Below are 27,851 nucleotides of genomic sequence, written 5' to 3'. Positions count from 1 at the left end.
GCATTGCCCTGGCACATGCGAGAAATATGGCGGCTTGGCAGGCTAAAGCTGTTTGGCTTCATTTACGAGCACAGGATGGGCCATTTTTCCAGTGCCTAAGTGGTAGTAGGAACGATGGCATTAACTCTTTAAAGGCCATGGAAGGAATTTGAAGCACCATTCCCTGGAGCACCAAACTCTCAGCATCCTGCCCGGACGGCAGCCTGGCAGTAGACAGGAGCCTGTGCTTGGCTGAGACAGATCCGGCCCAGAGATGAGATATGACAGTCACTAGACCATTTCTCTACAGTGATAAAACCTCTGGTTAAGTCAGCCGCAAAAGTGTCTCACGGAACCAAGAGGGTAGAATATCTGATCGGAACTTTATAACAGAAAGACTGTATCAACAGGATACTTGGGAGTTTTGAGTTATACAGGCACAGCATTGATGATGCAATGAGTTCATAGTTACTCTACCCTCTCTCCTCCTCCCATTCCCCCAACACGTGACATTATTACAGAGAAGTAAGTACAGGAATGAGGGGTAAAAGCATTCTGCTTTCTCTTTGAGCATTTTCTTGAATTTCAAAGACAAAGGAGCTCACCCCATTTTACTACCCAGCTGATCTCTCCCCTCATTCTCTCCCAAGAAGTATCTTCTGGAAAGAGAAACCATGGGGTAAAGTATCTCCAAATACCATCCCTTTAACCGGGGCTTTAAGGAATATAACCTTAAACTTGGAAAGAACGTTGACACCTACATGCTCAGATGTGAAGGCAATGAGCCTGGGGACTGCAGCCATCCCTTTCTCCTTGACTTCAGGGAACATCTTAAAGCGCGCAATCAGCATAGCGTACATGTTGGATATAGCGCCACCTAAAGGCAGAGCAACAACAGTTACCTCTTCTAGTCATTGTCAACATCGTCATTTCACATGCAAGCAACATTCCTTATTTCCATTGACCTAGAGTCCTCCTTGGACACAGAAGAAGACCTTCTTACTGGCTGCCCTTTGAGTTGAATCCTCAGACTCAAAGGCACTAGCTAAGAGGGTCCAGAGAAGGAGCATTTAGCCCAACTCTAGGATGGATGCCAGCCCTCCACACCCACCTCTGTCACTGCAGTTGACTCTGCTCTTGCTAGGGGCCCTTTGAAGAGGCTTTTAAGAACTTAAAAAGTGTTGCCTTCCTTCTCGGCTTGATAGTGTGGTCATTCTGCATTAGGTCTGTGATAAACTTATATCCTCATGGAGAGGACATTTCTTTTCATTTCAGCTCACGCAATGCCTTGCACTTGGACAGAGAAAGATCATTTGCTATTAATGAGGTGGACTGTTAACAGTCCTTACAGGATGAGGGTAAACATCCAAGCCCACCTCACCATATTCATCTGTTAATTCCCTCCAGATGGTTCTTCCCTCTCAATGACATCACTGAAATATAATTTTAATGCTTACAATTTCATAATTATAGGAAAATACACAACAAAGGGAATTTTAAGTCCATATTGAATTACTATTCATGTGTCATCCTAAGGTTGTCGAGGATTTCATACCATAAGGTCTGTATCTTATAAGTAGAGTCTCATTTGACAAGCAAAGAAAAGTGAGCTTCTCCCCAGGATTGTTGGAAAGTTTAGGATTTTTGCTAACCAGGTATAAGACAGATTGTTGCGAATGCAAATGAATATGCTGGTGTGGGAGTTGTGAGACCACGAGGCAGAGTGAAGACACCGCGAGCCCCCCCAGCCCACAGGGGGAGGCGCCCGGGCTCCGCCATCATGTGAGTTCTCTGAGTTCCTTTCCCTTCTGGTGGCTGTGGAGCAGGAGGGTTCTCTGTACCAAGCTGGATGGCCCATGCAGGGCCATGATCTCTGCCTTGTCTCTGCCCTGGGCTCTGATGCAAGCAGGCAACCTGGCAAAGAGCAGTAGTCACCCAGAGCCTGGCTCTGTCATCAGTCAGAATGAGGGCAATCCCTACCTCTTCTGGACCCCAGAGACATAGAACAAATAGAATCCAGGTCAAGCCTGCTCTGAGCAGACACCTTGTCTAAAAGGCAGACGGTGCAGGATGCTGGTGGGCAAAGGACCAGCTTTTAAAGGAAGTTTCACTCTAGCTCATGGTTTCTCCATCCTGGCACTCAGGGGTATTTCAGGCTGGATAATTCCTTATGGTGGGGCTTCCCTGGGCATCCCTGGCCTCTACCCACCAGATGCCAGTAGCACTACATGCCCCCAGCCCCCAAATGAGTTGTGACAATCAAAAATTTCTCCAGAGACACTGCCAAATATCCCCTGCGGCCAAAATAGCTCCCAGTTGAGAACCGCTGCCCTAGTTCTTTTCAGAGAGGCTGGGGAGAAAGGAGAGAGGAATAAAAAGGGGAAGATGGACACAGAGAGAGTGCACTTCCCAGGACAATTGTCCAGGGAGTCCCACTCTGCTTCCCACTCTTTGTCTCACGGCTCAGTCATTCTCCATCTAAAGGTTCAGCCGTCCAGAGAGGGATGAAGAGGCTCCTGGGTCTCCGGACAGAGCAGACTGCACTGTGTAACACAGGCAGGAGGACAGATGCATGAGCCCTACGTGCTCTTCTTTCCCAGGAATCTCCCAGAGAAAGGGTGCAAAAACAAGACCCGAAACATTCTGAAAATCCTGTTAGATAGGAAAAGGTTTGTGAATAAGTCAAGATTTCCCTGAGCGGTGACGTTCTCCAGTTCCCTCTGGCTCCCGGCTGAGGGTTACATCCCGTAAACAGATTTCTTCTAGAAGTCTCAAAGGGCTTTCCATGAAGCATGTTGCCTCTCGCTGTTACAGATGGAGGTGTAAGGAAACTGGGCTGCGCTATATATTCAAGCACAGACCTAACTCTTCATGTCTAGTCCCAGGCAATGGGACCCTCAGGTCTCAGGCACATAGATGTGTGATTTCCCTTATGTCCACCCCTTAAATCATAAGCCCCTTTCCCCGGGAGTAGGGCTGGATGCTACCCAGAAAGGCATCCATTAACAAGTGAGGATGCTATGATCCACCCCTCCTCTGTAACGCCTTGCAGAAAGCAGGGCAGAAACAGGTTGCTAATGACCTTTTCTTTTGTCCCCTCCCGATTTTGCAAGGTCTACATTACACTGTAGCCTGGCATCTACGGCTTCCATCTTGGGGTCAGAGCATGTGGGTCTTCAGGATCTAGGGAAGGAGCCTCAGGATCAAGTTCTAGTCTCTTCTACCTGATCATTCCCCACCATTGATGAGGGTGGCAGCCCTTAGTCCATACCTGGCTTAGCAGAACTGCCAAAGAGGGGTCTTTCTCTGGCTCTGTATTTTCTGGGGCAGGTGGGCCCCAAGACCAGCCAGGTAAGTTAGGCCTGGCCCAACCCCCCTTAGTCACCTTTTCCGGGGCCACAGGAGCAGCCGTTCTCTTCCCACTCTTGGGAACCATTATAAGAGAGCCCAAGGTGCTCCTGGTTCCCTCAGGACAGCTCAATCACACAACCGATCTTACAAGAGAAGGAAGAATAAAGGTAGAAACAACGTTGATCTCTGTACCCTACCTAGTTCCTCATGAAAAAACCCCTTAAGAGCATCAGTTCCAGTTAATGATGACAAACTTCCCTCAATTGGGGATGGTTTTCCAAAGGAACACTACATACTCAGTTCCCTACAAAATAAAGCTAGCTTAAAATTCATCACAGCTGGTGTTCAATGACTTTAAACCTAAAAAGGCAAATTTTCCCTTTCATTTAACTAACACATTTTCCTTCAGCACCTGAAAACATATGCTATAGCTTTAAAAACAGAAAATAAAATAGCCAATCTGAACTTGTAGATAAAGCTGCTTAATTTAAGACTTGGCCCTGAGGCTGCTGTTACTCATCACCATTTCCTCCCTCTGCCTTCTCTTCACTTTCTCTCTCCCTCATCACCCCCTTGTCTTTGTAGATTTGCTGAAGAGGGAGCACGACTTGGCCTTTGCTCTGCCTGACACAATGGCAGGTGTGGCCCTGGCCTCCCCAGCGGGGTCAGTCTCCGTGGACTGAGCCCTGGGGCAGTAACACCCATTCTGAAGACCCCTCTCTTGCCACTGAGGAGGTGACAGTCTGCACGCCAGGTTTCCTTTCCACGGGTCAGTGACTCTCTCTCTTCCCACTGCCTTCCTAACTTTTATTTCATCTCTGCATCAAACCGAGGTCACGCACACAGACCCAGGAACCAAAAGCAGGACTTTCTGTCTCAGGTTGATTTTCTTGGCTGGAAGAGGTGTAAATAACGGAGCTTAGAATGCAATGGCTGATGATAAAAGGCAGGATGGGAAAGACTGGAAAGATTGAATGACATCATAAAGAAGCAAAAGAATGAGAAACCTCTTGAAGAAATCGTCACCCTCTTTTTAAGCTCTAAGAAACTTCTCCTTTCACTGATGCTTGGGAGAGTGAAATCCCCTTATTCTAGAATTCCCTTATTAGGAATCTTCCCTCCTTTGTTCCACATGATCCATACATCCTATGTGTAGGATCACAGAAGTACTGGGTTAATATCATTGCTGATTAGGCTCTTTTCGAACACAAATAATTAATATTCAAGCATGGTGTAGCTGGCTTGGAGGCGTGGTCAATGGTCACATGCACTTAATCACATTCATTCTTTTGATCAATATATAGCCTATTTAACCTAATGCAGAAACACAGACTAGATATTTAATCATTTCTAGGTTCATAATAAGGCATGACTTATCAGAAGAAAAAACACAAAGAAAGGTTAAAATATCATATACCAGGAGAAAATATCCCATCGCCAGAGCCCCCAGGCCAGCCAATGATTTCTCTCATTTTCTTTAGCGTGACATATTCCAAAAGCACAAATACTGGAGCAATTTCATAGGTGAACCTGAAATGTAGTAATGGCCACATTTTATGTCTGTAACTCAAAGAAATAATTCATCATTACAATATCTACAGAACAATGTCAATCTGCAGAACAATTTACAATTATAGCACTGAGCGGAGAGAAAAAAGTTTTGCTCGGTTTTCTATATTCCTAAAGTCAAGAGCTTCAATCATTGGCTTAATGAGCAAGGGTCATTTATCACAGTGAATAAATATATTGCAGAGTAACATTATAACACTATCTAAAAGACAACATCTGGTCCCATTTCTCTCTCATATTATACATAATTATAAATCCAATATGCCCCAAAATGTCCCTTTTGTGTTTAGAACATGGTGTATAACTTTGATTGCATGAAAGATATATCAGGACTATCTTTTAAACTAAAGTAAACATCCATACTCCTCTGAAGTTCGTCTCACTATTTTAGGGGCTACTTAATAAAAAGAGATTTTTCACATGAGAGGTAGAATAAAGATTATGGAATCTCATTAATAATTATCCTGGATTACACAAAAACACATTTAGCTACTTACATGTTAGTGTTTGCTGTTGAGGTCAGCCAGTCTGCTGCTAATCCAACCATATCGAGTCCTGTAGAAAGTTGATTGAAATATCTGGGATGCCCTGAATTAGACAGAACACCAGAATCAGGATGAATCCAATGAAAATAAATGCTTCCAAAACACATGATTTCTCTAGCTAAAGAACCTTGAAAGATCCTTCAGTAATAGGAAATCCATACTCAGAAACCCATCTCTCTCTCTCTCTCACACACACACACACACACACACACACACACACACACACACCCCAAAGGAGCATTTCCTTTAACAAGAGAAACTGTTTTGGGTTTTGATATTTCTTAAAACACACTCTAAAAATCTTCCTTTAAACATACCCTATAAAAAAAAAATAATCGTGATTTGCAATGTGGACACTAGTTTATTTTCTAGCATTCTTTCAATATATTTGCAAACTCAAATGCCGGTGCAATCCAAAGCTATTCAAAGACAGGCGACTTCTTGTTTACACTTGTGCTGTTAAAAAATCTTTTTCCATTGAAGTTGTCCTGGGAATCAGTCATGTACCATGACATCCACCAGGCATGCTAACATCCATAGTAATATCAGTGACAAATGGCTGATGATCAGAAAAGACAAGGCAAAAATGAGAAAATAGGACACTCTGTTGAGTGGTTTGCCCTGGACTCAAAAGGTGATGACTGTCTAAGGATGGTATGAACAGACCTAATTGCCAATTCTTTTCTGTCTGAATATTCGATCATAAACAACAGAGCTCCTTCATAGTTGCAATTCAAAATAAAGCTAAATACAGTCAACATCACTGTCTTGTCAACAAGATACATGAAGGTATAGTCAATGGACCGATCAGTCTATTAGCCAGGCTTATCTAATTAACTTCTGGATTCCTCTAAAACTCTCTAAAGGGGTTGACACCCAAACACTCCTGAGGCTACTATTTAAAATGTGATTGTAAAGATCTCATTAGAATTCCATTTCCTTGTCTTGCCCCACACAAGACTATCTATAAATCTGTGATTTGTTTAGCAGCGAAAATTTTGGAAGATTAACAATTAAGGAAATAGCTTCTGATGAAAAGGCATCTGCCACTTACTGGACACCTGTCTGAAGCCTGGGGATGTGAGAGTCTCTCACGCCAGCATGGACAAAACAAGATAAAGGAAGGCAATGGGGAAAGCAGAGACAAAAGTCAACACAAAGCTTATCTCGGGACCAGGACCAGAGCCGTTCTCTTATCAGCTGTGGGCATGTGGCCAGACAATGAGACCCCGAGAAAAGATAGGAGCTGGGAAAGAGCACATCTTAAAGAGATTGGGGTTTGGGCAGCTCTCGCTCATTCTTTGGCCCTGCACGGTGCCCTTCAAGCTTTTTGCTCTGATGCTGACCCCGTCAGTCTGCGCATCCACAGAGAGGGAAACAGGCTTCCTGCGTATTCCTCTCTGCCTCATTGCTCCCCATTTCATTAGCGCTCACAGCTGAAATCACAGCCCTCTTCTCCCTCCTGAGGCCCCTTCATTCCTCTTTCCCTAAGCCATTTCTTTGAAGCGAGGAAAGTAATAAGGATTAGCAAATCTATCCATTAATCAACTCTCCCAACTCACATGCATTTTCTGGACAAATCTGGTATCTATGATCACACACTAACTCTACGGAAATGTTGGCATGAAAACCTCTGCATAAAATTGAGAGGGATCCCAAGATATGTGTTGTGCCCCAGGTAATCAGAAGGTCAATTCACCCTGATGACTTCGGGAAACTGTGGAAAGAACTTTGATGCTTCAATTGCTTGGCTTCCTTCTTCCATAAATTTTTGACCTTGGTCTATTTCACCTAAATCTCTCCTGCCTCAAAATCTGCATTCACTGATAACGATGTGGAAACACGCAGGGAGATGCTTTGACAAATCACAACAACGTGTCCTCTTGATTTCTGCAGAAATATTATATTTGCTCGCTTCCCATGAACCTATAGGCTGCCACCGAATCCAGGTAGGGTTCCCTGAGACCTGCCTGCCTGCTGTCCTAGCCGCTACTGCTGCTGCCCCCACCCCCGGCCCCGTGTTGCGAGCCAGCGCCGGCCAAGGAGTCGGGTGGCCACGCGCTGCCGCGGAGACAGCGAGTTTGAAACCAGAGATTAGAGCTGCTCTCGCCTCTGGACCGCTCCCCACAGATCAGCAAATGAGCCAGGAAGGATGAGCAGACTCTGTGAACAGCCAGCCGCAGGCAGCTCTGACGCTGGTGTCCACAGTCCGTTGGGAAGGGGCCCCAAGTCGGTCCAGGCTGCTCTCTCTGGACCCGCGACACACACCCAAGGATGGCCTCGTTTACTGATGCTTCAATGCCTTTGTCTCATGGCTGAGTTCAGAGATTCAAGACAAGATTAAGCCCTCCACCACCCCACCCCACCACTAGCAAACCCAACGACCCTAGCAAACGCTAATTATTCCAGAATTTTATCATTCTCTGCACTTCTCAGTTTTCTTTTGCAACATTCCTTACAGAGGTAATTTTAACAATGCATGAAGACTTCCCCCCTGCCCCTCACTTCTCTCTAAGCCTGGAGTCCAAGTGGAAATTAGGTTAAGGACTCTCAGTAGAAAGCAGATGATAACATGCATTTTACAAAAGAATCTTCTGAGGAGCGTTAACACGCCTAGTGGTAGCAGTGATGGTAACTGCTTCACAGACCCTAAACAGTACTAGTTGTCAAATACAAGTTACAGCATGAAACCTATAAACTTGCCAGTCAAAGAGGAAGGTGACAGCTGTTAATTACTTGAAATGCTATTGGGGGTGGGGGGAAGGACCAGAAGACTACATATGTTATGAATAATATTGATACTGAATTAATATTGATATGCCTTGGTCAGAAATCCAACTCAATCATACTTTTTCTGCCCTTAAAATAAAATGCATTAGAGCTACACTGACCAACAGCTTCACAAGCATTATGGCAAAATCTAAGTGTTGAGTTGGCCCATCTTTTCCCGACACGAAATGGAACATTGACAGACAGAACAATTACTATCATTGACGTGCAATTTCCATTATCTTAACTCTTTAAATTGCATTTCGGGCACCACCAGCTTTTAAGGATGAAGATGTGAAACATTTTTATAGATTCTTTTTGGTTTGGTAACAATCAAAATAATAGGTAGCAATTTACTGTTAATGTATTTAAACATTAGGTTGGGGAATAGGTCAAATAAAAATGAATTAAAAGCATTGCTCAGGTTTGCACCTACAGATACATGAAAATCTGGAAGAAAAACCATCTTTAGCACCTAGTACACACATCATGTGGACTCTCTGTGAATATAATTGAGAATGAAATCTAAGAAGTCTTCAAAACTCATACTCCATAGATTGAGTCTGATAGAAATCTCCACGTTAAATTCTTTTCCCTAGGTATCTAATTCTAAGTCTATACTTTCACAAAGGTGGATAATAATAGTACGGCAAATCAATCTCCTAAGGCTTCTATGCATATCTTTCCTCTCTGTTGGTGAAAAGAACGTGCAAAAACAAAAATAAAACAAAACAAAGGGCTAAAAGTCACATGGCAAACATTCTTAAAATTTGTTGTTGATTAAAATGATACTGATAATTCATGTAATTCAAAACTTGCAAAGAAAAAGATTAAGTTTCTAGGGCAATTAATATTTTGTGATATTTTACATATTTATTTGTTAGCAAATCTTTTTTAAGGCTACAAGTCAATTTAGATCCACAAGGTCTCCCCTCCCCCCAAATTCATTCACGTTTATTTTTATTGCTTTAATGAAGTGTAGTAGTGCCACCATGTATCAGGATGATTAGAGGCAAAGTAGAAAACGAAGGGGTAATCATAACCTGGGGAGATGCATAGCTGACTTTGTGTAGATAAAATGAAAGCTTAGAGTGCACCCACATAAATGTTACACCTGTGGCTATAAAATGGATAGAGTATGAAGAATACTATAAAAAAGCAATAAATACAAAATAGACTAAAAATGTTTGCCCTTAAGGATATCTGATTCCCCTCTATCCCTTTTTTCTTTGTCTTACATACAGAATGATTAGGAAGCACGAACATCCTTGTATAACATGGCTGAATTGTTCAGCTAGTTTGTATTGTGTTTTCTTTTGTGTACATTTATTTAAAAATAGAGGAAACCTGGAGTTCAAATCTGAAGTCTTGGTCATTTGAGACAATGCCAAAATATTATACCGCTGCTTCAACCATTATATGGATGGTTTGTCCAATTTCTGATGCTTTCTATGCCAAGGAAATACCAGCACTGCACTGGTATTTGGGCTTTTGTTTGGATCATGCCTTTTGCGCTTTCATTTATAGATTCCCTTTCTTTCTCTATTTTCGGTCACTTCTACAGGCCTCTGCTGACAAATGGTTGCTTCTACATCAGTGGTTAATTTCCATGGTCAAATAGTGCAGTGTAAAATCTGATGATTTATACTTAGATAACGTTTCTGACATTATCAACTTCACAAGCATGAACAGTAATGGCAAAGGGTGCTATTGATGTTAATCATTCTAATCATGACTATTTTCTTAAATGACAAAAATAACTTTGTAAATCTGAAATTATCACTAACTCCATAAACTAAAACATTTTTATAGAAAAAATTAAAGCTTTAAAAGAAAAAAAGAGCTTTATTATTTCTGATTGGACAATACCTGTTTTAATTGCATATTTTAGAGTTGTTTGGCAATGCATCAAAATTTCCTCCAAATTTTGTGGTTGGTCTGCCAATCCCCAGTTATATTCTTGAAGAAGCTCATTGGGGTAATGGAAGTCAATCACTTTGGTCGATCTATCGAAACTTTTCACCACATACTGAAGCAAAATGTCCATAACATCTTGCAGAAATGCCAAAGTGGGTCTTTCTCCATCACACGCTGGTAGCAGGTCTGAAGAATGGAATCAAAATGCCACATTTTAATTTTACAATGAAACTATCCAGGGCAAGTTTGTCAGCTGACAATTTCTCTTTGAACCGAGAGATTTTACGTTTTAAAAAAAATCTTCTGGAAACGAGAGCATTTTCTTTAAAGAGGAGGGATTCTTCAAAGATGAAGGAATGAAAAAAATTACGATTTCTCTCCCTACCCCAAGTTATTTCCTGCATTTCAGTTCATAACTTGTTTGCTTTCTTCCTTTCTTTTTTCTTTTCTTTTCTTTTTTTTTTAAGAGGCTATGCCTCCATTCATTTGTTTCACCGGCGTTCGTGCTAAATGTTGTTTCTCAGTAAATCATCTTAAATGATCACAGAAACACTTCAAGTCAGGAATGTTTGAGGAATGCCTTTGGGAAAATCAGGCAAAATGGGTCATGCAATGTTAGGATCTCTGGCCTATTACGAAAGCCCACTGTTTCCAAAGACAGCGTGTGTATGTGTGTGTGTGTGTGTGTGTGTGTGTGTGTGTGCGCTCGCGCGCGTATGTTTGGGTGACCGCGTGTGTAAGCGCAAGGGAGTAAAACCGCGCGCAGGGCTCACGTGAATCGTTCTCCTGTGAAAACACAGCTACAAATTACTCTTGCGATCTAAAGACCTAGAAAGTCTCAGCAGTTTTGAACTGGAAACCGCGTCCCACCCGAGGCCTCAGCGGCACCGAGGAGAGGACCCGGAGCCAGGGCGCGCGCGGGCGCCCAGCGCCAAGCAGAGGCCGGGGTCGGGGTCGGACCGAGGGTGCAAGCCCAGCCTTTCTCGCTGTCGGCTGAAGGTTCTCCTAAGGTCCGCTTCCGCCCTCCACCTCGATGCCCCGGCTCAGGCTCCCGGCGCGGGGTCCCTCCTGGCCGCGGTGGGCGGGGCAGGGCGAGGGGCAGAGGCTCCCGGGGGCCCCGCGAGGCGCCTTTACCTGTTGCGTGTAGAAACGCGTAGTTGACCCCCGCTTTGGGGCAGCTGCAGGGCTTCTGGTTGCAGGCGCAGGCGGCCTTGCGGGAGGTGGCCCTCGGGGGCTGGATCCCGCCCCTCTCCGCCGGCTTCTCGGCGTCCCCGTAGAGCAGGGCTGGGCAAGGACACGGAGCGCGGACCTCGGTCAGCCGCCCGCCGGCCCGGCTCCCAGCACCCCGCCCGTCCCCGGCCAAAAATCAAGAATCTCCGACCCTCGATGGGATGCGGAGGTGAGAAGGTGGCTGTGCCCCCCGCGGGCTCCGAGGCGCCTGGCCACGTCCGCCTCCCTCCCCCGGGCACCGGCACTCACCGCACAGCTTGTTTCCGATGCCGCCCGTGAACTTCTGAGCCACCTGACACCAGGCCCTCGCTGCAAGGAAAGACAGGCAGGAGGGGGGCGAGGCCGTAAGAAAAGAGCAGAAAGACGTGTGAAATTTCGTTCTTTGTGAACGACGTCAACGTCAACGGGGTCCGGGAAAGGCTGCCTGCGGCCCCGCACAGCGGGCAGGTGCGGGAGGCGCGCGGGAGCCTGGCGGCCTGGCCCGACCCTCGGTTCGCTGATTTGTTCCCCAAGGAGCAGCCCACACTGTGGCCCTTTGCACTTGCCTTCCAGGTGCCACTCGGTTAGGGCAAAGTCCCCTTCCTGCCTCGCTTGGGCGAGTTTTCCTAGACACCGAGGCTGTCCATTTCCTCACAGGCTCTCCTTCCAGACAGAGAATTTTCCCCCCTTTCCAGTTTTTCTTTTCCCCACCGCCACTCCGTCCCTCTCCAGGGTCCAGACACGACGATGGTGGCAGTGCCCCAGGCCCGCAAGTTCGGTGTCCAGGAGACGCCGCCGTGTTTGGGGGGCTCTCCCAGATTTCAGCGGAAAGGGCCAGAGATTCTCTGGGCATCTTCCCAGGGGGATAAGAGCCTGTGGGGGGGTTTGGTCTCTTGGGTCATCAGGGACACACCCCGAGGGCAGGGCTAAGCGTCCGAAGTTTCCCACTGCAAGTGGAAAAACCTCTTTCAATCTTCCCCAGCCCCGCAAACCCCAGTCCACCCGCAAAGCTCGTCTCCTGCAGGTCCCGGTTCTCCTACCTGTGCCTGGGTTCTCGGGATCCCCGGAACCATCTTCAGACGCGAAGGACCAAAAGCCGGAGCCGGGAGATGCCATCGGCTCTGCGAGGCTGGAGCAGGACGCCTCCGAATGCGAACTGTCGGCGAGCTGCCCTCCGATCCGCCCTGCGCGCGCGCGTGCGTGTGTGTATGTGAGTGTGAGTGTGAGTGTGCGTGTGGCGGGATGAGGACACCGCGCGGGGGCCGGCGCGGCCGCCCCGCAGAGGGTGGGTGTCACACAGGGACAGGAAACGTGCGTGTCTGCGGGTGCGTGCGCGCGCGTGTGTGCTGGGATTAGAGCTTAGAGACGTGGCAACGCTCTGAGAGCTTTGGGGGTTGAACAGAGAAGGCAGTTGCGGAGTCCTCACAGCCAGGAGATGGGAAAGCGCGGAGCGCCGGAGCGATTTTGAAGGAGAGGGAGCCCAATAGGGAAGGATGAGGGGACGGCGGAAGAAAAAGCGGCAGAGGGAGGGAGCTTAATCGTGAGAGTGAGAGGCAGACAGTGCGCCAGAGCTGGAGTCGGCGTGAGTGGGTGGGAGGCGTGCAGGAGCCCCCCGGGGAGCGTGAGGCGTGATGGCGCTGGCTGCCCCCGCGGGCCCGGGGGCGCTGTCCGGAGTGCTCACGCGGCTGAGCGCGCGCGCCTCAGCTGGGGTAGACCAGAGACCTTGGCGAGGCGGGAAGGGTGGTCGAGACAGTCTTCTATTTGCCTCGGTTGGTGTATTGTTTGAGGTCTGGCTCCCGCTGCGGGGAAGGAGGCGCGATTCCCGCGTCGCCTTCCTCCAAGAGGGTGCTGAGGTCGCTGTGACCCCGGGACCCCTGGCGACTGGGCCGGAATCGGAATCGGGAGCGGTTCGCGAGCCTGGGGAGGGGACGGTGGGGGAAGGGCATCTATGCACTGATGGGCTCAATTCAGCTCCTTAGTGGAGCCTCATGCCTGCCTAGGGAGCCGCGTAGCCCCGGGGGCGCACCATTCCTGCGCTTCGGAGCGCGCGGTCGCAGAACCCACCGTCCAGGTTCCGACTGACGGCTGGGGGGGAAAACTGCTGATTGAGGCAATTAAAATCCATGCTGGAATCTATCACCAAGGGCCTCAGCCTGGGCAGAGAAATGAACGGACACTTCTTGGAAGGGGACTAGGAAGAGAGCTAGAGCCGGCAGGGTTGACGGCTGATGGGGGATGGGATCAGGTCATTTGGTGACCTTGGCCTGCGGAGGCGCGGAAGGGCCCGCTGCTTAGGTGTCACAGGAATCGGTGTGTGCGTGAGAAGCGTGCACCGAGTTTCCAGTAAGCAATCTGAGCTGTCCAAAGGCGGAAAGGAGGCATGGCCTGCTGGGCCCTCGTTTTAGAGGGCCTCAAATCAATGACCACCTGATCCCCCAAGGGAATCTTCACGATAGGGTGGGGTGGGGGAAACGGGAGTTTCGCTATTTCTGAGGCTTGGTGGTAAGGGGTTTCTCCTTTCCCGAGAAAGTCATAATCTCTCCTCTCTTACACTTTCCTTTCTCTACAAGCTGTTAAAGGGAGGGCGCCTTGAGGACTGGGGGCCCGTTGAGTTCGCGTTGCTGTCCCTTGGCAGTTAAGATCAGTGTCAAGTTTGCCTTGCAGCTCCTGGGTGCGCAGAGAGAGGGTGAGGATGAGCCTGGCTGGGAAAGTGCTGCGTCCGGCCTCCCGCGGCGCATTCCTCGGCGGCGTGCTGCTCTCCTTGGGCAAGCGCTTCTCATTTCCACTGTGTTCACAGGACCTTCTTTCTCTGCTCTCCGAACCAGGTTACCAAAGCTGCTGCTAAAGCAGAGACCCACGGATCCTCAGTCTTGGCTACCATCCCTCGACCCTCGCTTAGGAAGGGCGTCATGGGTCCCGGGGACCATGGGCCACGGGGCACGTGCCCGAGCCTGGAGGATCCGTAGCATCTGCACCGTGGCCTCCGGACCTGAGCCCAGGAGTGGGAGCGGGGAAGGGCGCTGGACGGGTCCGGCCTTAGGCCTGGCGCAGAGCCTGCCGTGCCGAGAAGCCTGCGTCAAGTTGTGGCCGCGCGGTTGGCACGAACCCTGGCCTGCGTTCCACCCCTCTTTCCGGCGCTCCCGGCTCCAGTGCTCCAGTGGATCCAGGTGACAACTCCAGGGGGGTCAGGGCTTCGTGGGGTGGCCGTCTGCGCCGCTGGCAGAGCAGCTTCAGGGCTCCTGCTCCAGCAGCGCTGATACGAGCCGGGGAGACCTGTCCTTTGTTTAAATCCACACCAAATCCTGCACGTTTCGCTTCGGAGTCAGCAAGGCTGGAGTTGCTGAACTTTTCTGCTATGAATGAGTGGTCAAAAACCAAAAGGTTCTTTAAAACAAGCATTTAAAACACACACAAAGCCGCGAAGAAAGAAACGGATTAAAATACGAGAAAGGGAGAAATCACAAAGCCCGAATTTAATAAGAGTTTTTTTAAACGCAATGACTTTAAATCCTACTGTTTAAACCGCATTAAATCCCGCAACTCCAGGGTATTTTGAATCTAATGGTGGTATTTACGTTTCTTATTTAACACACCCTCTTCAGACGCATGCGGTATCTGATTTGTCTTTCCTCAACGCCGGCCCTGCCTAGACGGCAATTTGCTTTATAAAGACTGCCATTTCGAAAAAGAGCCCACTCCCCCCTCTCTCGGGTCTGGGCTTGGAGATAACAAAAGAGCTCTGGGAGGTAATAATTACCATCATTAGTTCTCAAAGGAGGCAGCCACTGAATGGGAAGGGGAGGCAGGCCAGCGCTGGGGAAGAGCTTTCGAAGGCCCTTCCTCGAGTAAGGGAAGAGAAAGCCACGCGCCAGGGGCCGCCGGAGGGGGCCGGTTTCCTGGGCTGACCTATTTTTTGTCCGTAGTTCACCCAGAAATTGCGTTGCAGGCCTGCCGAAGAATAGTGCGCGGTACAAGTTTTCCCTGGTGTCCTCCCGGCGCTTAAGTGTCAAAGGACAAAGAAGGAGAGATGGAACGAGAGAAGGAAAAAGGAGAGAAAACAAAGAAATAAAAGGAGAACAAAAACATTGCAACCGTTCACCGCGTGTGTTTGCTATTCTCTTTTCTAGTCCCACTTAAAAAGGGGGGGAGGAGGGATGGATTTTAGGGAGGGGCCCAATTGCCTCTCTATCCAGCATCCGGCTGGGCTGCCAAGGCTCTGGTCTGCAGGAGCCACTCCGGAAGCTTGGATTGAGTAGGCCCGGCCACGAAGCAGAGCTGTTTCTAGCCCCTAAGGCCTCCTGGTGGTGGGTGGACGGGTGAGAAGCGGCGGAGGGGGCCGGGCCACCTCGGGTTACAGATCCCCCTCCATCGCCCACCCCCAGGGTATGGTGCTCGGCAGCGCTGGTTTCGTGGGTGCCTCGGCCAGGCCCAACCACAGCCGTGCCGACGGTCCACACCGCGGAGGTGGCTCCTCGCTCCGGGTGGAGGCCGCGGCGTGAACCCAGGTTAGGGAGCCGGGCCTGAGCGCACTTGGCCTCGGAGCTCAGCCCTGCCGCAGTGGGATGTTTCCCCTTGCGCGGGTCCTCTTGGTAAAAGGAAGAGGTTGTCCACGTCACCGCTGGGGACCTTTCGGTGCCAACTCTTTGGGCTGGAGACAACCGTACCACCCACCGGGCGAGTGGCGCAACTAACGCTCTCAGCCAGCTGCACGCGCCCTCACTCTCTCCTCGAATATTTTTCCCCAAGTTCCCTGGCTCGGGGCCCTGGGCGCACGAGCCGGGGACGCCGGCAGAAGAGACAAGCCCCCTTCCAGCCAAAACACTGCTCCCAACTCCGTCGTCCAAGAAACCACCGCACCCCTTTCCATCACCCTCTCCGGGCTGTGTAGATTCGGAGGGCGTCACTTCCATAGAAGAGCTTAACCTGGGTTTTTAAATAAGATGCAGACGACTGAAGAAGGCAAAAGGCTGCCCGCCCACCGCCCTCCCCTCCATCTTAAATACACTAAAATCCAGAGCAGTGGAGACGGCCCCAAATCTGCAGACTAGGAGAACCTTTAAAATCTGACAGTTCAGCTCGGTGGCGGGACTAGAATTTTTATAGGCGGGGCCAGAGGAGGGCACCTCGGTTGGAAAGACTGTGCGCAGGGTGAGAGAGAGAGAGAGAGAGAGTCTGTGTGCGCGAGCGCGCTGTGTTGCAGAATTTGGAGATTTGTCTAGAGGCCGCGTTTGTCTCAATTACGGGGTTCTACGTTAGATGGTATGTTTGGTATGGCTGGGGGGAGGGGTGTTGTTCGCTGATGGAGACAGAAGACACCGCACCCTCCCTCCCTGGGCGCTGCCACCTGCCACCTGCACAGCCGGACAGCAGGAGCCTGGGCCCAAAGGGGAATCCGGCGGACCAGCTTCGAAAGCCGCGTACTTTCCAAGGCACTTCCTTTATTTAATAACCTTAATGACCAAGGGAAGGGACGAAGTTCATCTTCAAAGCCACCCCTCGTCCCCCTCCCCCCGGCTTTGTTCTGTCCTCACAGACTCAACCCGTCAGCGAGGATGCCGCGGGCCTGGCAGAGCCGTTTCCGAGAAAGACGAAATCTGTGAAGTTACCCAAAAGGAGAGAGGAGGGGTCGGCGAGAGATCAGGCGCAGTCGGGTCCACAGAAGGAGTCGCAAACAAGTGAACAAAGAGACACACTGGGGACCAGGGCCAGGGATGCCCAAACCGGCGGCTGGTGGGAGGATGCGGGAGCGCGGAGACGCGGCGTCCGAAGGGCTCTCAGCTCTCCGCCCTCCGAGCACCAGAGGCTGGCCCGGGCACCCGAGGGGCGAGCCCAGCGGGCAGCCCCTGCCAAGGCCAGGGCCGCGGCCCCAGCACCTGATGGCGCAGTGCCTGAGGATCCCCCGCTTTAGCCCCGGCAAGCTCCGCAGTCTCGGGCACATCCCGAAGGCGCCGGCCGCCCAGCCGCGGGGCTACACATGCTGAACGAGGCGCCGGCGCTGGGAGGTTTTGCGCAGGAGCCGCCTGTAGTCGTAGGGGTTGGCGGTGGGCCCATTCTCCTCCTCCTCGCGGTCCTCCGCCGCCCAGCACCTGCGAGCGAGACCCGGGGCCGAGCATCAGCGGCGCCCTCGCGCGCCGCGCATCCCCGCCCACCCCGAGTCAGGCGGGTCCTCCTCCCACACCTCCCACCAAACTGCGGGCGTTCAAAACAGCAGGGCAGTGACCAAATGGATCTGCGACATTGCCTCAGCAAGTTTTCAAAACTCCTGAGCGAGGGGCAGAAGGGTTGCGGGGACCCGGTGGAACCCGGTTGTCTGAATGACAGCTAAGTAAAGCATCAGAAGGTGTAGTTCAGAAAGGTGAGTTTGGTTTGGCTTGAAATAAATTCACAACCAATAAACACTTTAGTACGTTTTGGTCAAACAGGAAACTCAAGGTGCCTCTACAGACAACCATCATTTTGCAGCTGCTCAGTTGTTTCCTTAAAACGCTGCTCCCAAATCTGACCAACCCCTCTGCTAGCCGCAAGGAGTGGGCCCTGTCAGCTTTTTTAACGTTTCCACGTTTTCAGGGAGGCTGCTGGGTCACCTTCCTGAACCTACTGCTGGGAAGCCCTGCCAACACTTACCTTTAGGGTCTGCAGCTTGCCTGGGGAAGTGGGGAGCTCCCTAAAATGCAGCTACAGCCATTCTTTCATTTATTCATGGAGCACCTACTAAGTATCAGCCACCAGTGTAGGTGATGGGTGAACACAAGTCCCTGCTTTCCCAGCGTTTATAGTCTAGTGGGGGAGAGGACCATGGAGAGCTCCAATACACCAGGTGGCGGGAGGTCTACAGAGTCTACAGAGGAGTAAAGCAGGTTCATGGGGAAAGGCTGACGGGTGTGTGCCTGTGTGTGCGTGTGTGTCTAAGCAATTTCATAGAGGGTGATCAGGAAAGGCCTCTCTGATAAGCTGACATTTGACGAGAGGCCTGAAGGACTGGGAGGAGCGAGCCAGGCAGATCTCTTGGGGAAGGGCAGTCATTCCAGGATGATGGAAGCCCCACGTAATGGTCCCAAGATGAGTGTGTGTATTGTGTTCATGGCCCAACAAGGAGGCCACTGCGGCTTGAATGGAGCAAACAAGGGGGAGAATAGTGAGGGATGAGAGCAGGGGGAATGAGGGGACAGTGTGACAGACAACACAGAGCTTTGAGACCATGGCAAGAATTTGCATTTTACTTAGAGCAAGAGACAGATTGGAGCTTTCTGAGCTGAGGAGTGGTTCAGTGGAAGTAAGGAGGCCTGTTAAGAGACACTGCAATAGTCTAAGCAAGACTGACAGGTTTAGGCTTGTGGAGGTTAGAATTGGTCAAATTTTGGTTATCTTGGCAGGTCAATCCGGAAGAGTTTGCTGAATGGATGTGGGGTGTAAAAGAAAGGAATCAAGAATGTCTCCAAGGTTTTTACCTTAAACCACAGGAAAAGTGAAGTTGCCATTTAACGAGATGGGGAAGGCTACAGGAGAGCCCCTCATGGGGGAGGGGGAGATAAAGATTTTGGTTTCAGTTGTGCTAAGTTTGAGATACTTACTAGATATTCAAGAGAAGATACTGAATAGGCAGTTGGATATATAAGCCCTGACCTACGCTAGAGATTTCAGTTTGGGAATTTTAGGTAAATAGATGATATTTAAGGTCATGAGAGTATGTGTTGATGATGCAAACAAAGGACTGGGACTCTCCAGTGTTGAGAGGTCAGTGAAATGAGGAGGAACCAGCAAAGGAGAATGAGAAGCAGAGGGTGAGGTAGGAGGCAAACCAAGAGAAGTACCTGCTGTCCTGGAGGCCAATGGAGAAAATGTTTACAGAAAGAGTGTCAAATGCTGCTGATAGGGTGAGATAAGGACTGAGAATCGATCACTGGATATGGTGACCTTGGCAGGGACAGTTTCCATGGAGTGATGGGAATGGAAACTTGAGTATGGTGGCTCAAGAAAGGATGGGAAGAGAGGCCCAGGAGGAGGTAGGATCTCGCCCATCTATTTACCCTTCTGCTGTAATGAGGAGCAGGAATACGGGTGCTCTGGGAAGTCAAGGCTGACTTCCAGATCGAGTCAAGGGTACTTTTTATGATGCGTCCAATTGGATCATGTTCGCAGAATGTCAGAAATGATTTGGTAAAGAGAACAAACATTCAGGGTGCAGAAGAGAGAGGGGACAGTTGCAGGACAACGTTCTGGTGGACATGGAAGGACTAGGATTCAGTGCACAAAGGGAAGGTTTGGTCTTAGCTACAAGGACAGACAGTCAACTATGTTATCACTGACTACCTTGCACTTGCTTTCATTCATTCAAATTCATGAGACACTCAAATCATCATTGCTTTTGTCCCTGATTCCCAGACCTGCTCATACCTTCCTGGTGTACGTGTGTGTGTGTGTGTGTGTGTGTGTGTGTGTGTGTATGTTCAGATAAATATATTTATTTATTTATCTGAACACACTATATATATAGAGTATGTATTATATAATATATATAAATATTTTATCAGAATAATGTATCAGTATCTATATAAAATATGTACTATATATTTCTATATAGGATAAATATATAAAATATGGAATATTTATTAGATCATAATTTAATATATATAATAAGATATATAAAATATTCTTTCTACAATAACATCTTCCAACATATAGCTTGGCCTGAAGTTTCTCTAATTGTCCCAAAAGGTCCTTTAGAGCTGTTTTTCTGTTTTGTTTTTGTTTTCTATTTTAAAGCCAAGATCCTATCAAGGTTGACCTACTGCACTTGGTTGTTTTGTCTCTTTAAGCTTCCTTAGTTTAGAAATATCCCGCCTTGGAGTTACCTGTCTGCATGGTTAGATAAGAACCCTTTCTCTCTAGAGTCCAGATCCTCAGATACAGATATAAGGATCGTATCTTAGACACAATTGCATCACTCCCTCCTCAAGCACCCAGCGTGGGTGCTAAAGGTTATCAGCTCTAAATTCAAAAAGGCCTGTGTTCAAATTCTAACTCCATCATTTATTATCTAGGTGACTATTTGCAGTATGAAACCATGCAGGCTTAGCTTCCTCATGTATAAAATAGGGCAAGGAGAGTAACCACCTCACTAGCTCCTGTGAGGATTAAGTGAGAGCAAAGATAACAGGATAAGAGCACAGCCTAGCACACCGAGAGCAATCCACTGAGGTGAGCTACTAGCTTCTAGTCTAGTGAACACTGCCTCGACATCCACAGACGCCACCGGAACACCAGGGAGTGAACACCATCACAGCAGATGTGTGCCTGCCGCTGCGGGGAGGGGAGAACACGCCTGAGGGGAGGCAGACTGGCTTGTTAAAACGGGGAGCAGGTGAGTCAGTGAGAAGCCATTTGAGCAGGGAGTGAAAGCCCTTGGATTTTAGTTCACTCACTCAATGTGGGACTTCGGGCAAGTCCCGTAATCTCTCGGGCACTTGGTATTCTCCCGTATAGAACTCTGTGGTTGGACCAGAACATCTCTAAGCTCCAAGATGGAAGAATATATCTTCTTTTGGAGACAAGGGGCAGAAATCATAGTTCAGGTCAGTTCTGGACAAGCAAATAAAGATTATGATGGCCACCATTTATGGAACACCTCCCCGGCGCCATGTCTGGCATTAAGCGCCCCGCATTCATCATTTCATTTAATCTCTCCAACAACACGGCGAGGCAACTAGTAAATCCTTTTGCAGATGTGAAAACGGAAGCTTAAAGAGGTCTAGTAACACGGCAAGGTCACTCAGCTATTAAGTGGCAGAAAATCGGGACCCAAATCTAAGACCATCTCGCTCTAAATCCTCTTCTCTTAACCACACAGCACACTGTAAAGGAGGCGGCCATGGCAGGGTCTGCGTGCCCTGGGCTGACAGGGTGTTCGCTTAGGATTCTGGAAAAACAGCCTTTCATTGCCTGGAGTTGCTCCCATTTCTCATATACCACATGTCCATCTTATTATGTGCCCTCAATTTCAAAACTTTACAAAGAATTTTTTGGGGAAAGAAAAAAACATTCCCAAAGTAGTAAGTAAGCTACAAATGGTTTAAGTTAAATGTCAAACAAAGTTGGTGGCAAAGTGAAAATCAAATCCAAAATACGTATTTCTGTATGAATATTTCTCCCCAATTTTTTTTTGGTCTGACATCACTGATTCTGAGAAATTACACAGCATAATCGAGAAACCAATAAGTAAATAAAATCACACTGGTTAGAGCTTAAACACAGGTTTTGGATATTATTAAACACAGATATTGTTTATAATTATATAGTATGACCATATAATTTATCATCCAAACCAAAGAACTTTTAAAAGGGAGTGCTCTTGAGGATTACACCAAGAAAACAGGTAAAAAGTGGGATTATGCTAGAAAAACTGGGATGTCTGATTACCCTACCATAATCCTTATGATTTTACTTTTAAACAACACATCAATCATAAGACGCAATGCTCAGTAAGAACGCTTTGTCATTAGTCCATACATAAATGAAAATGCTTTAGAAATGGAATGGTGAGTATAAAATTGAAAATGCTGTACTTCAACGTACGTTTATTACCTTTCATCAGCTTTAAAACATTGATTCTGGAGTTCTTGCTGTTGTCTTCGTTCTCTTAAACTAAGGTTGTGTTCCTCTGGTCCAGGATGACTGGGCAAAATTTCCTTATAATAGAAATCTTCCAAATCTAATAATTTTCCCTGACTGCAAATGAACACATAAACACACCACAGTATCAAGCTGTCTACTCACTTAAACTTACAAGATACTTGTTTTCTTCATTTAAAGTATTTACGATAATTAAGTAGTAACACATTATGTCAACAGGAATGAGAGAGGTCTTGAAATGTGCAAAAACAGTATATACCATAAATTAAAAAGAAAAACAAACCCCTCACTTCTTACCTTTAAGAGGGCATTAGCTGCTGGAACAGCTTTTCCAAGTTCTACCACACTCAACTTGGCACAAAACTAGTAGCTACTAGATAGCTGGTGATTATAATGCTCATTTGGCCAGTCTACATCAGGACTCACAACTGACCCTTGGGCCACCATGAGGAAAGCTGACCTTTATGTACTAACACAAGCATTTCCCAATTTTATCAGCCCGCTGAGGCACACCATGTGTCATGATCTTACCTTACTTCCTTCACAGGTAACTTTCTGTCCTTCCCTACCCATTTGTCTTTAGGGGATTAATTTCTGTGCTAGATTTTAATTTCTGCACACAACACACACACAGGGGTGTGTCCTCAACCACTTTCATTCTTGGATCTAGTCAAACTACGCTCTGGTTCCTGTGGTGCTTAGTATCTCTGGTCTGATGGAACTTTATCTAAGGTCAACAGGGGTAAGTCTGAAAAACTACCGGGTGTCATAGTACTTTGGGGAAAAGTGCTTTTCAAGTTAAGATACCAATCTGTAAATGAACTTTCAGAATGCCACTGATTCATAAATCAGGAACCCTGTGTCCACTCATGCTTAATAGAAGAACCCTCGATTGTTTTGAGCACTGTCTGGAAATTAGTTGCTTGAAATATAATATTAAAAGAGTATAATATTAAAAGAGTAATGCACTGGTGGGCTGAAATGTTATAGGGAAAGGGGAATAGTGTGAACAGAAGTGGGCCACACACGCAGGAGACATAAACCTCACCTTCCTAACAAATACATAAACATTATAAAAAGTGAGATTTAGCTTGTGTTGAAGAACAAAAAAGTACAAAGAGTTTGGGGAAAGAAAGTTCATGAATATGAGCATGTTCAAACTGCTCAATCAAAACCATATGAATAGGACAAGAAAAGCAAATTCCATACTGGATGGTACAATTTATTAAAAACTGTTTGAGTTCTCAGTAAATACCTTGCACTGTGTTATCTCAGTATATTTCCGATAGGTAAGATCTTATAAATTACATATAAACCTCATATTTATAACATAAATGTATTGAGAGCACACTACTTCCCAAAATCTATCCACATAAAATGGGTGGTTTTTAATCATAATTTGAACATATGGATTTATATTTTGGTTTGATAAGATGACATAAAAAGTTAGACATAATAATTACCTATCTTTCCTTGATCTTCGTTTTTCTTCTTGGATTGACTTCTAAACAGAATAGAATAATTAAAAAAGACTCTATATCATATTATTATCTTAATAAGATTAACTGATATATTACTATAGTATTAACATATACATTTATTCCTATAAAGCTGATTTAGAAATAAGCAAGTGGATAAAATATATTTACAATCTAAAGAAATTTTACTCAATTAAAAATTTTAATTTACTCAAATTTTACTAATTTTGAATTTGTGTTGTTGTTTTTTTAACCAGGCCGGGAATGAAATTAATCTTTGCATTCCATATAAAAAAAGAGTTTACCACACAGTGGTGACCAGTCTACACAAGATTACATAACGTGTATCTACCTACAAATGGGGACAAAATGTCAGACTTTCTGGAAAGTCTATCTCTCTATCACAAAGGTAGTTGCATTCAGGCAGGTTAATTAGGCTACTCTGATGTCATCCTTGTCTGCAGGTAAAGCAGATGGGTGGATAGTTAGGGCAGCTGCAACAGGACACAGAAGAATGGAAATCTGACTTCATTAACCTATAGGAGCCCATTTATGGCATAAAAGTAGCAGCATGATGAGACATATGTTCATTGCAAAATGTTTTTTCATAATTGGGAATTTGATGTATCACGGCACACTTTAGAATGTTTAAGTATAGAAATAACTAGATATATTTTAATCAGTAATTCAATTTGAACACACAAAGTGGTATTTCATTTAATCTTACATACAACGCAGTATTCTCTTTTGTATTGTGACATTAGTCATGTGTTTCACTGTGTTCTAGCTCAATGCATTTGAACTCCTATATTTACATGTTGAAAAGAAGATATATGTCTTTTAGGCTGAGAAAACAAATACCACACTCACCTTGAACAAGCTGAAGATATTATAATTGTGGCAACCCTAATGCAAGTATCAAGTTGGGTGGCACCAAAAAAGTACAAGATAATAAAAATGGCAATTAATAATGGTTTGTAAATATCTAGGGTTTTCCCAAGTTATCCTTAGACATACTGAATCATTTTTTTCTCATAATTTATCATTTGTAATAACTTAAAATGTTAGATGAGTCAAATAGTTCATAGTTTCTTTTATTTTTATCGGTTGGTATTTTAGTGGGTGGATGAGGTGGAAGTGAATGCTTTCCTGCATCAAGTCTGGGAGTGGACCATTCAGGAAATAACAGTGTAAGGGGCAGGACACCAGTTACATTCCTGTCCTCCTTCCCGTTTCCTGTTACTTCACATTCTTGAGCCAGTGCCCTAGGCTAGGAAGTGCTTACAAATAATGCTATTACCAGCATCGGTACAATGGCCCTTAGCAGTTCAGTTAATGATCCCTGGGAGCAGGGTGGTGTTTGCTGTGGTGGTTGCTTTAATAGGAGAGGTCCTGCCTCCTTGATCCATTATCTGAAAGAAATGTCTCTCTTGTCCTTGATAACCATTTTCTATAATCCAAAGTTATGCTGAATGATGCTGAGTAACTGAGATCCCCTTTCTACAACCAAGAATCAAATAACGTTCCACCCTGGTGAGGACCACTTTTTATTCTGGATCAGCACTTCCATCTGGGAGATGGTGTGTACAAGTTGGTTCTCAGTTACAGGAATTCTTAGAAGAGTAAATACTGTCTGGGCTTATTTCGCTCCTGCCTGTGCTAGAATAGTCTAATGAAATGTAATTCAATGATTATTTTTCCAAAAATTATTTAAGATGGTTTATAATAGAAGCAATTATGTAATCAAGGTAATAAAATAGGAGTTGTAAATAAGGAGCAAAGAGGGGAAACGAAATGAGTGTTAAGATAGAGCTTTACATTTAGTTGTCTCTCAGTCCCCTAGGCTCTAGGGCTAAAGGGATGTATGAAATGGCATTATTGATCATGAAGAAGGATATTGCATTTCCTGGAAGAGGATTTAATATGAATTTTATCACACAGGACTTTATATTAGGAGCATTTACAACACACACCTCGGAGATATTGCAGGTTTGGTTCCAGGCCACTGCAATAAAGCAAATACCGCAATAAAGCAAGTCACACAAATTTTTTTGGTTTCCCAGTGCATATAAAAGTTACGTTTACACTCTACTATAGTCTATTAAGTGTGCCATAGCATTATGTCTAAAAAAATGCATACCTTATTTTAAAAATACTTTATTGCTAGAAATGCCATAAAACTGCCGGTGGAGGGTTTGAAATACTACAAGAATTACCAAGAGACACAGAGACAGGAAGTGAGCAAATGCTGTTGGGAAAATGGTGCCAATAGACTTGCTGAATGCAGGGTTGTGACAAACCTTCAATTTGTAAAAAAAGGAAAAAGAAAAAACAGTACCTGTGAAGCACAATAAAATGAGGTATGCCTGAATTACTAAGACCAATGATGTTTGCAGTCAGAGTTTTGATATGACAAACTACAAACCTGAAATTTTAAATGCAAAAAAAGAAGCAAATGTCCTATGGCAGTTTCTTATCAAACGAGAGTAAAGAAGAGAGAAAGACAAGGAAACAGAGATGACTTACGGAGGAGATATCCAGTGAGGATGTTTCTTGAGGAGGCCTTTGAAAGAACAGAGGTCTGAGCTCAGAGGACTGAAGAAGCCATTCCTCAGTCACTGCATCTCACTCCCTCTCCCTCCCACCTGACATAAAGAAATACATTTTATCGTAAGACTTTAAAATTCACCATTACATCATGGCGGACACAGTCTTACTTCCCTTTTGGAAATACACGAATATATAATGTATTCAGAGGCCTTCACAAGGATGAAGAGGGTAGCCAAAATGTAGACATAAGAAAAAAGGGACCTGGGAGTGGCCAAACTACCTACTGCTGTGGTTGAGGGAAGGCCCCAGAAAAATAATGGGACCGGAAGGGACTTGTGATGTGATGGGGTCCATTACTCACTTCTTGAGGAAGCTGTTGGCAGGGAGTCATTTTGCTGATGGCTGCACAGCTTCTACGCGTTAGAGCAGACACCACACGCCGTGACAACGGGGAGTGAGTGTTCAGCTAACGCTCTCTCCTCCACAGCCATGTTTCTAAGCTTCAGCTTACTCTTATTTTGGACACGGCAACAGCAACATTCCCCAGATGTAGGAGATTAAGAGAATCAAATCATAGAAGAGAGCTAGTATTGATGTTAAAGCAGTCGGAATGACCATACTAAGTGGTGACATCCAAGGAGAAGCGAAAGCTATATTAATAGGTGAGACATCTGTCAGAACAGCTGCTCGTGTCGGGCAAGCAGGAGGGGTGTCTTGTCCACAGCTCGGCAGCCTGAGAGCCTCATCTAAAGTAAGTCGTGTGTTATTTAGCAAATAGTCTCATGACGAGCAACAGTGGGGCCATAAGAGTGAGCAAAGTCCCTGCCTTCCTGGAGCTTCTAGCCCACAGGGGAGAGTCAGCCAGGAGACAAGCAGATACATATCTATACCTGCTGCGAAGAAAAATTAAGTAGGGCCAGGAAGATACAGAGAGACAGGTGCTACTTTAGATACGGCTGTCAGGGAGCCTCTCTGATAAGCATAGTTCTGAATAAAGTACAAACATTTTTGCTCACTACAGTGACCTGGGTCATGAAGAAAAGGTTTAAAATGTGCAGTATAATGTATTTTAGAAAGATGTTCGTGAAAACCATTTAAAAGTACAGAGAATGTTTTGATGGTTAAAGGGGGTAGGGCTCCATCACGGCTATAAATTTCACTTACGTGTAACACCCCAAATCTGGGTAAAGGCCAGATAAATATGAACCCATGGTGTGTTTTCACTTCAAATAGTATACTAGTTTTCTATGTTTTATGTTTCACTGAAGCCACAGATTTCAAGACTCAGGGTTATAAAAAGGTTTCCAGTCACTGATAAATTAAGATGCATGAAAACACTTTATACTCATTTTAAAAATAATAGTACAATGACAAAGTAAGCTTCTTGGGGGCAGGGACTCATTTGTGAGTCAGCTATATATATATAGCTGAATCAGTCTACTGTATACCTGAAACTAATACAACATTGTAAATCAACTATAGTTCAATTAAAATTGCTTTGAAAATAAATTTAAAAATAAGTAAAACTGACTGTGGTGATGGTTGTACAACTCTGTGATTATACTGAAAACCATTTAATTGTGTATTTTAGATAGATATGTGTGTGTATGTACCCATAGTATATAGGTGTGTATGTACCCATAGTATAAAAGGGTGTGTGTACGTACCCACGGTATACAGGGAGGCGTGCGTGTACGTACCCACGGTATACAGGGAGGCGTGCGTGTACGTACCCACGGTATACAGGGAGGCGTGCGTGTACGTACCCACGGTATACAGGGAGGCGTGCGTGTACGTACCCACGGTATACAGGGAGGCGTGCGTGTACGTACCCACGGTATACAGGGAGGCGTGT

The 27,851-nt window shown here is 46.2% G+C and overlaps 2 protein-coding genes across 2 annotated transcripts in view; both read right to left on the bottom strand.

Annotated features, from left to right (window-relative positions):
* The window catches only part of GAD2 (glutamate decarboxylase 2), a 65,430-nt gene extending 52,975 nt beyond the window's left edge, over window positions 1-12,455 (bottom strand). Inside the window, exons 1-7 of the mRNA XM_068538782.1 lie at window positions 12,380-12,455; window positions 11,610-11,669; window positions 11,265-11,414; window positions 10,083-10,316; window positions 5,397-5,487; window positions 4,748-4,860; window positions 741-856 (exon numbers count right to left, since the gene is read on the bottom strand). Coding sequence (XP_068394883.1) covers window positions 741-856; window positions 4,748-4,860; window positions 5,397-5,487; window positions 10,083-10,316; window positions 11,265-11,414; window positions 11,610-11,669; window positions 12,380-12,455 — 840 coding nt within the window. The remainder of the gene's footprint in view (window positions 1-740; window positions 857-4,747; window positions 4,861-5,396; window positions 5,488-10,082; window positions 10,317-11,264; window positions 11,415-11,609; window positions 11,670-12,379) is intronic.
* Window positions 12,456-17,307: 4,852 nt separating this feature from the next.
* MYO3A (myosin IIIA) overlaps window positions 17,308-27,851 on the bottom strand; it is a 180,449-nt gene continuing 169,905 nt past the window's right edge. The window contains exons 32-34 of the mRNA XM_068545549.1: window positions 23,432-23,472; window positions 21,921-22,064; window positions 17,308-17,425 (exon numbers count right to left, since the gene is read on the bottom strand). Coding sequence (XP_068401650.1) covers window positions 17,308-17,425; window positions 21,921-22,064; window positions 23,432-23,472 — 303 coding nt within the window. The remainder of the gene's footprint in view (window positions 17,426-21,920; window positions 22,065-23,431; window positions 23,473-27,851) is intronic.

This window comes from Eschrichtius robustus, chromosome 1 (genome assembly GCF_028021215.1).
Source record: "Eschrichtius robustus isolate mEscRob2 chromosome 1, mEscRob2.pri, whole genome shotgun sequence".
Lineage (NCBI taxonomy): Eukaryota > Metazoa > Chordata > Mammalia > Artiodactyla > Eschrichtiidae > Eschrichtius > Eschrichtius robustus.
Note: the sequence above shows the minus strand (reverse complement) of the source record. Positions and strands in the feature narration are given on the sequence as shown.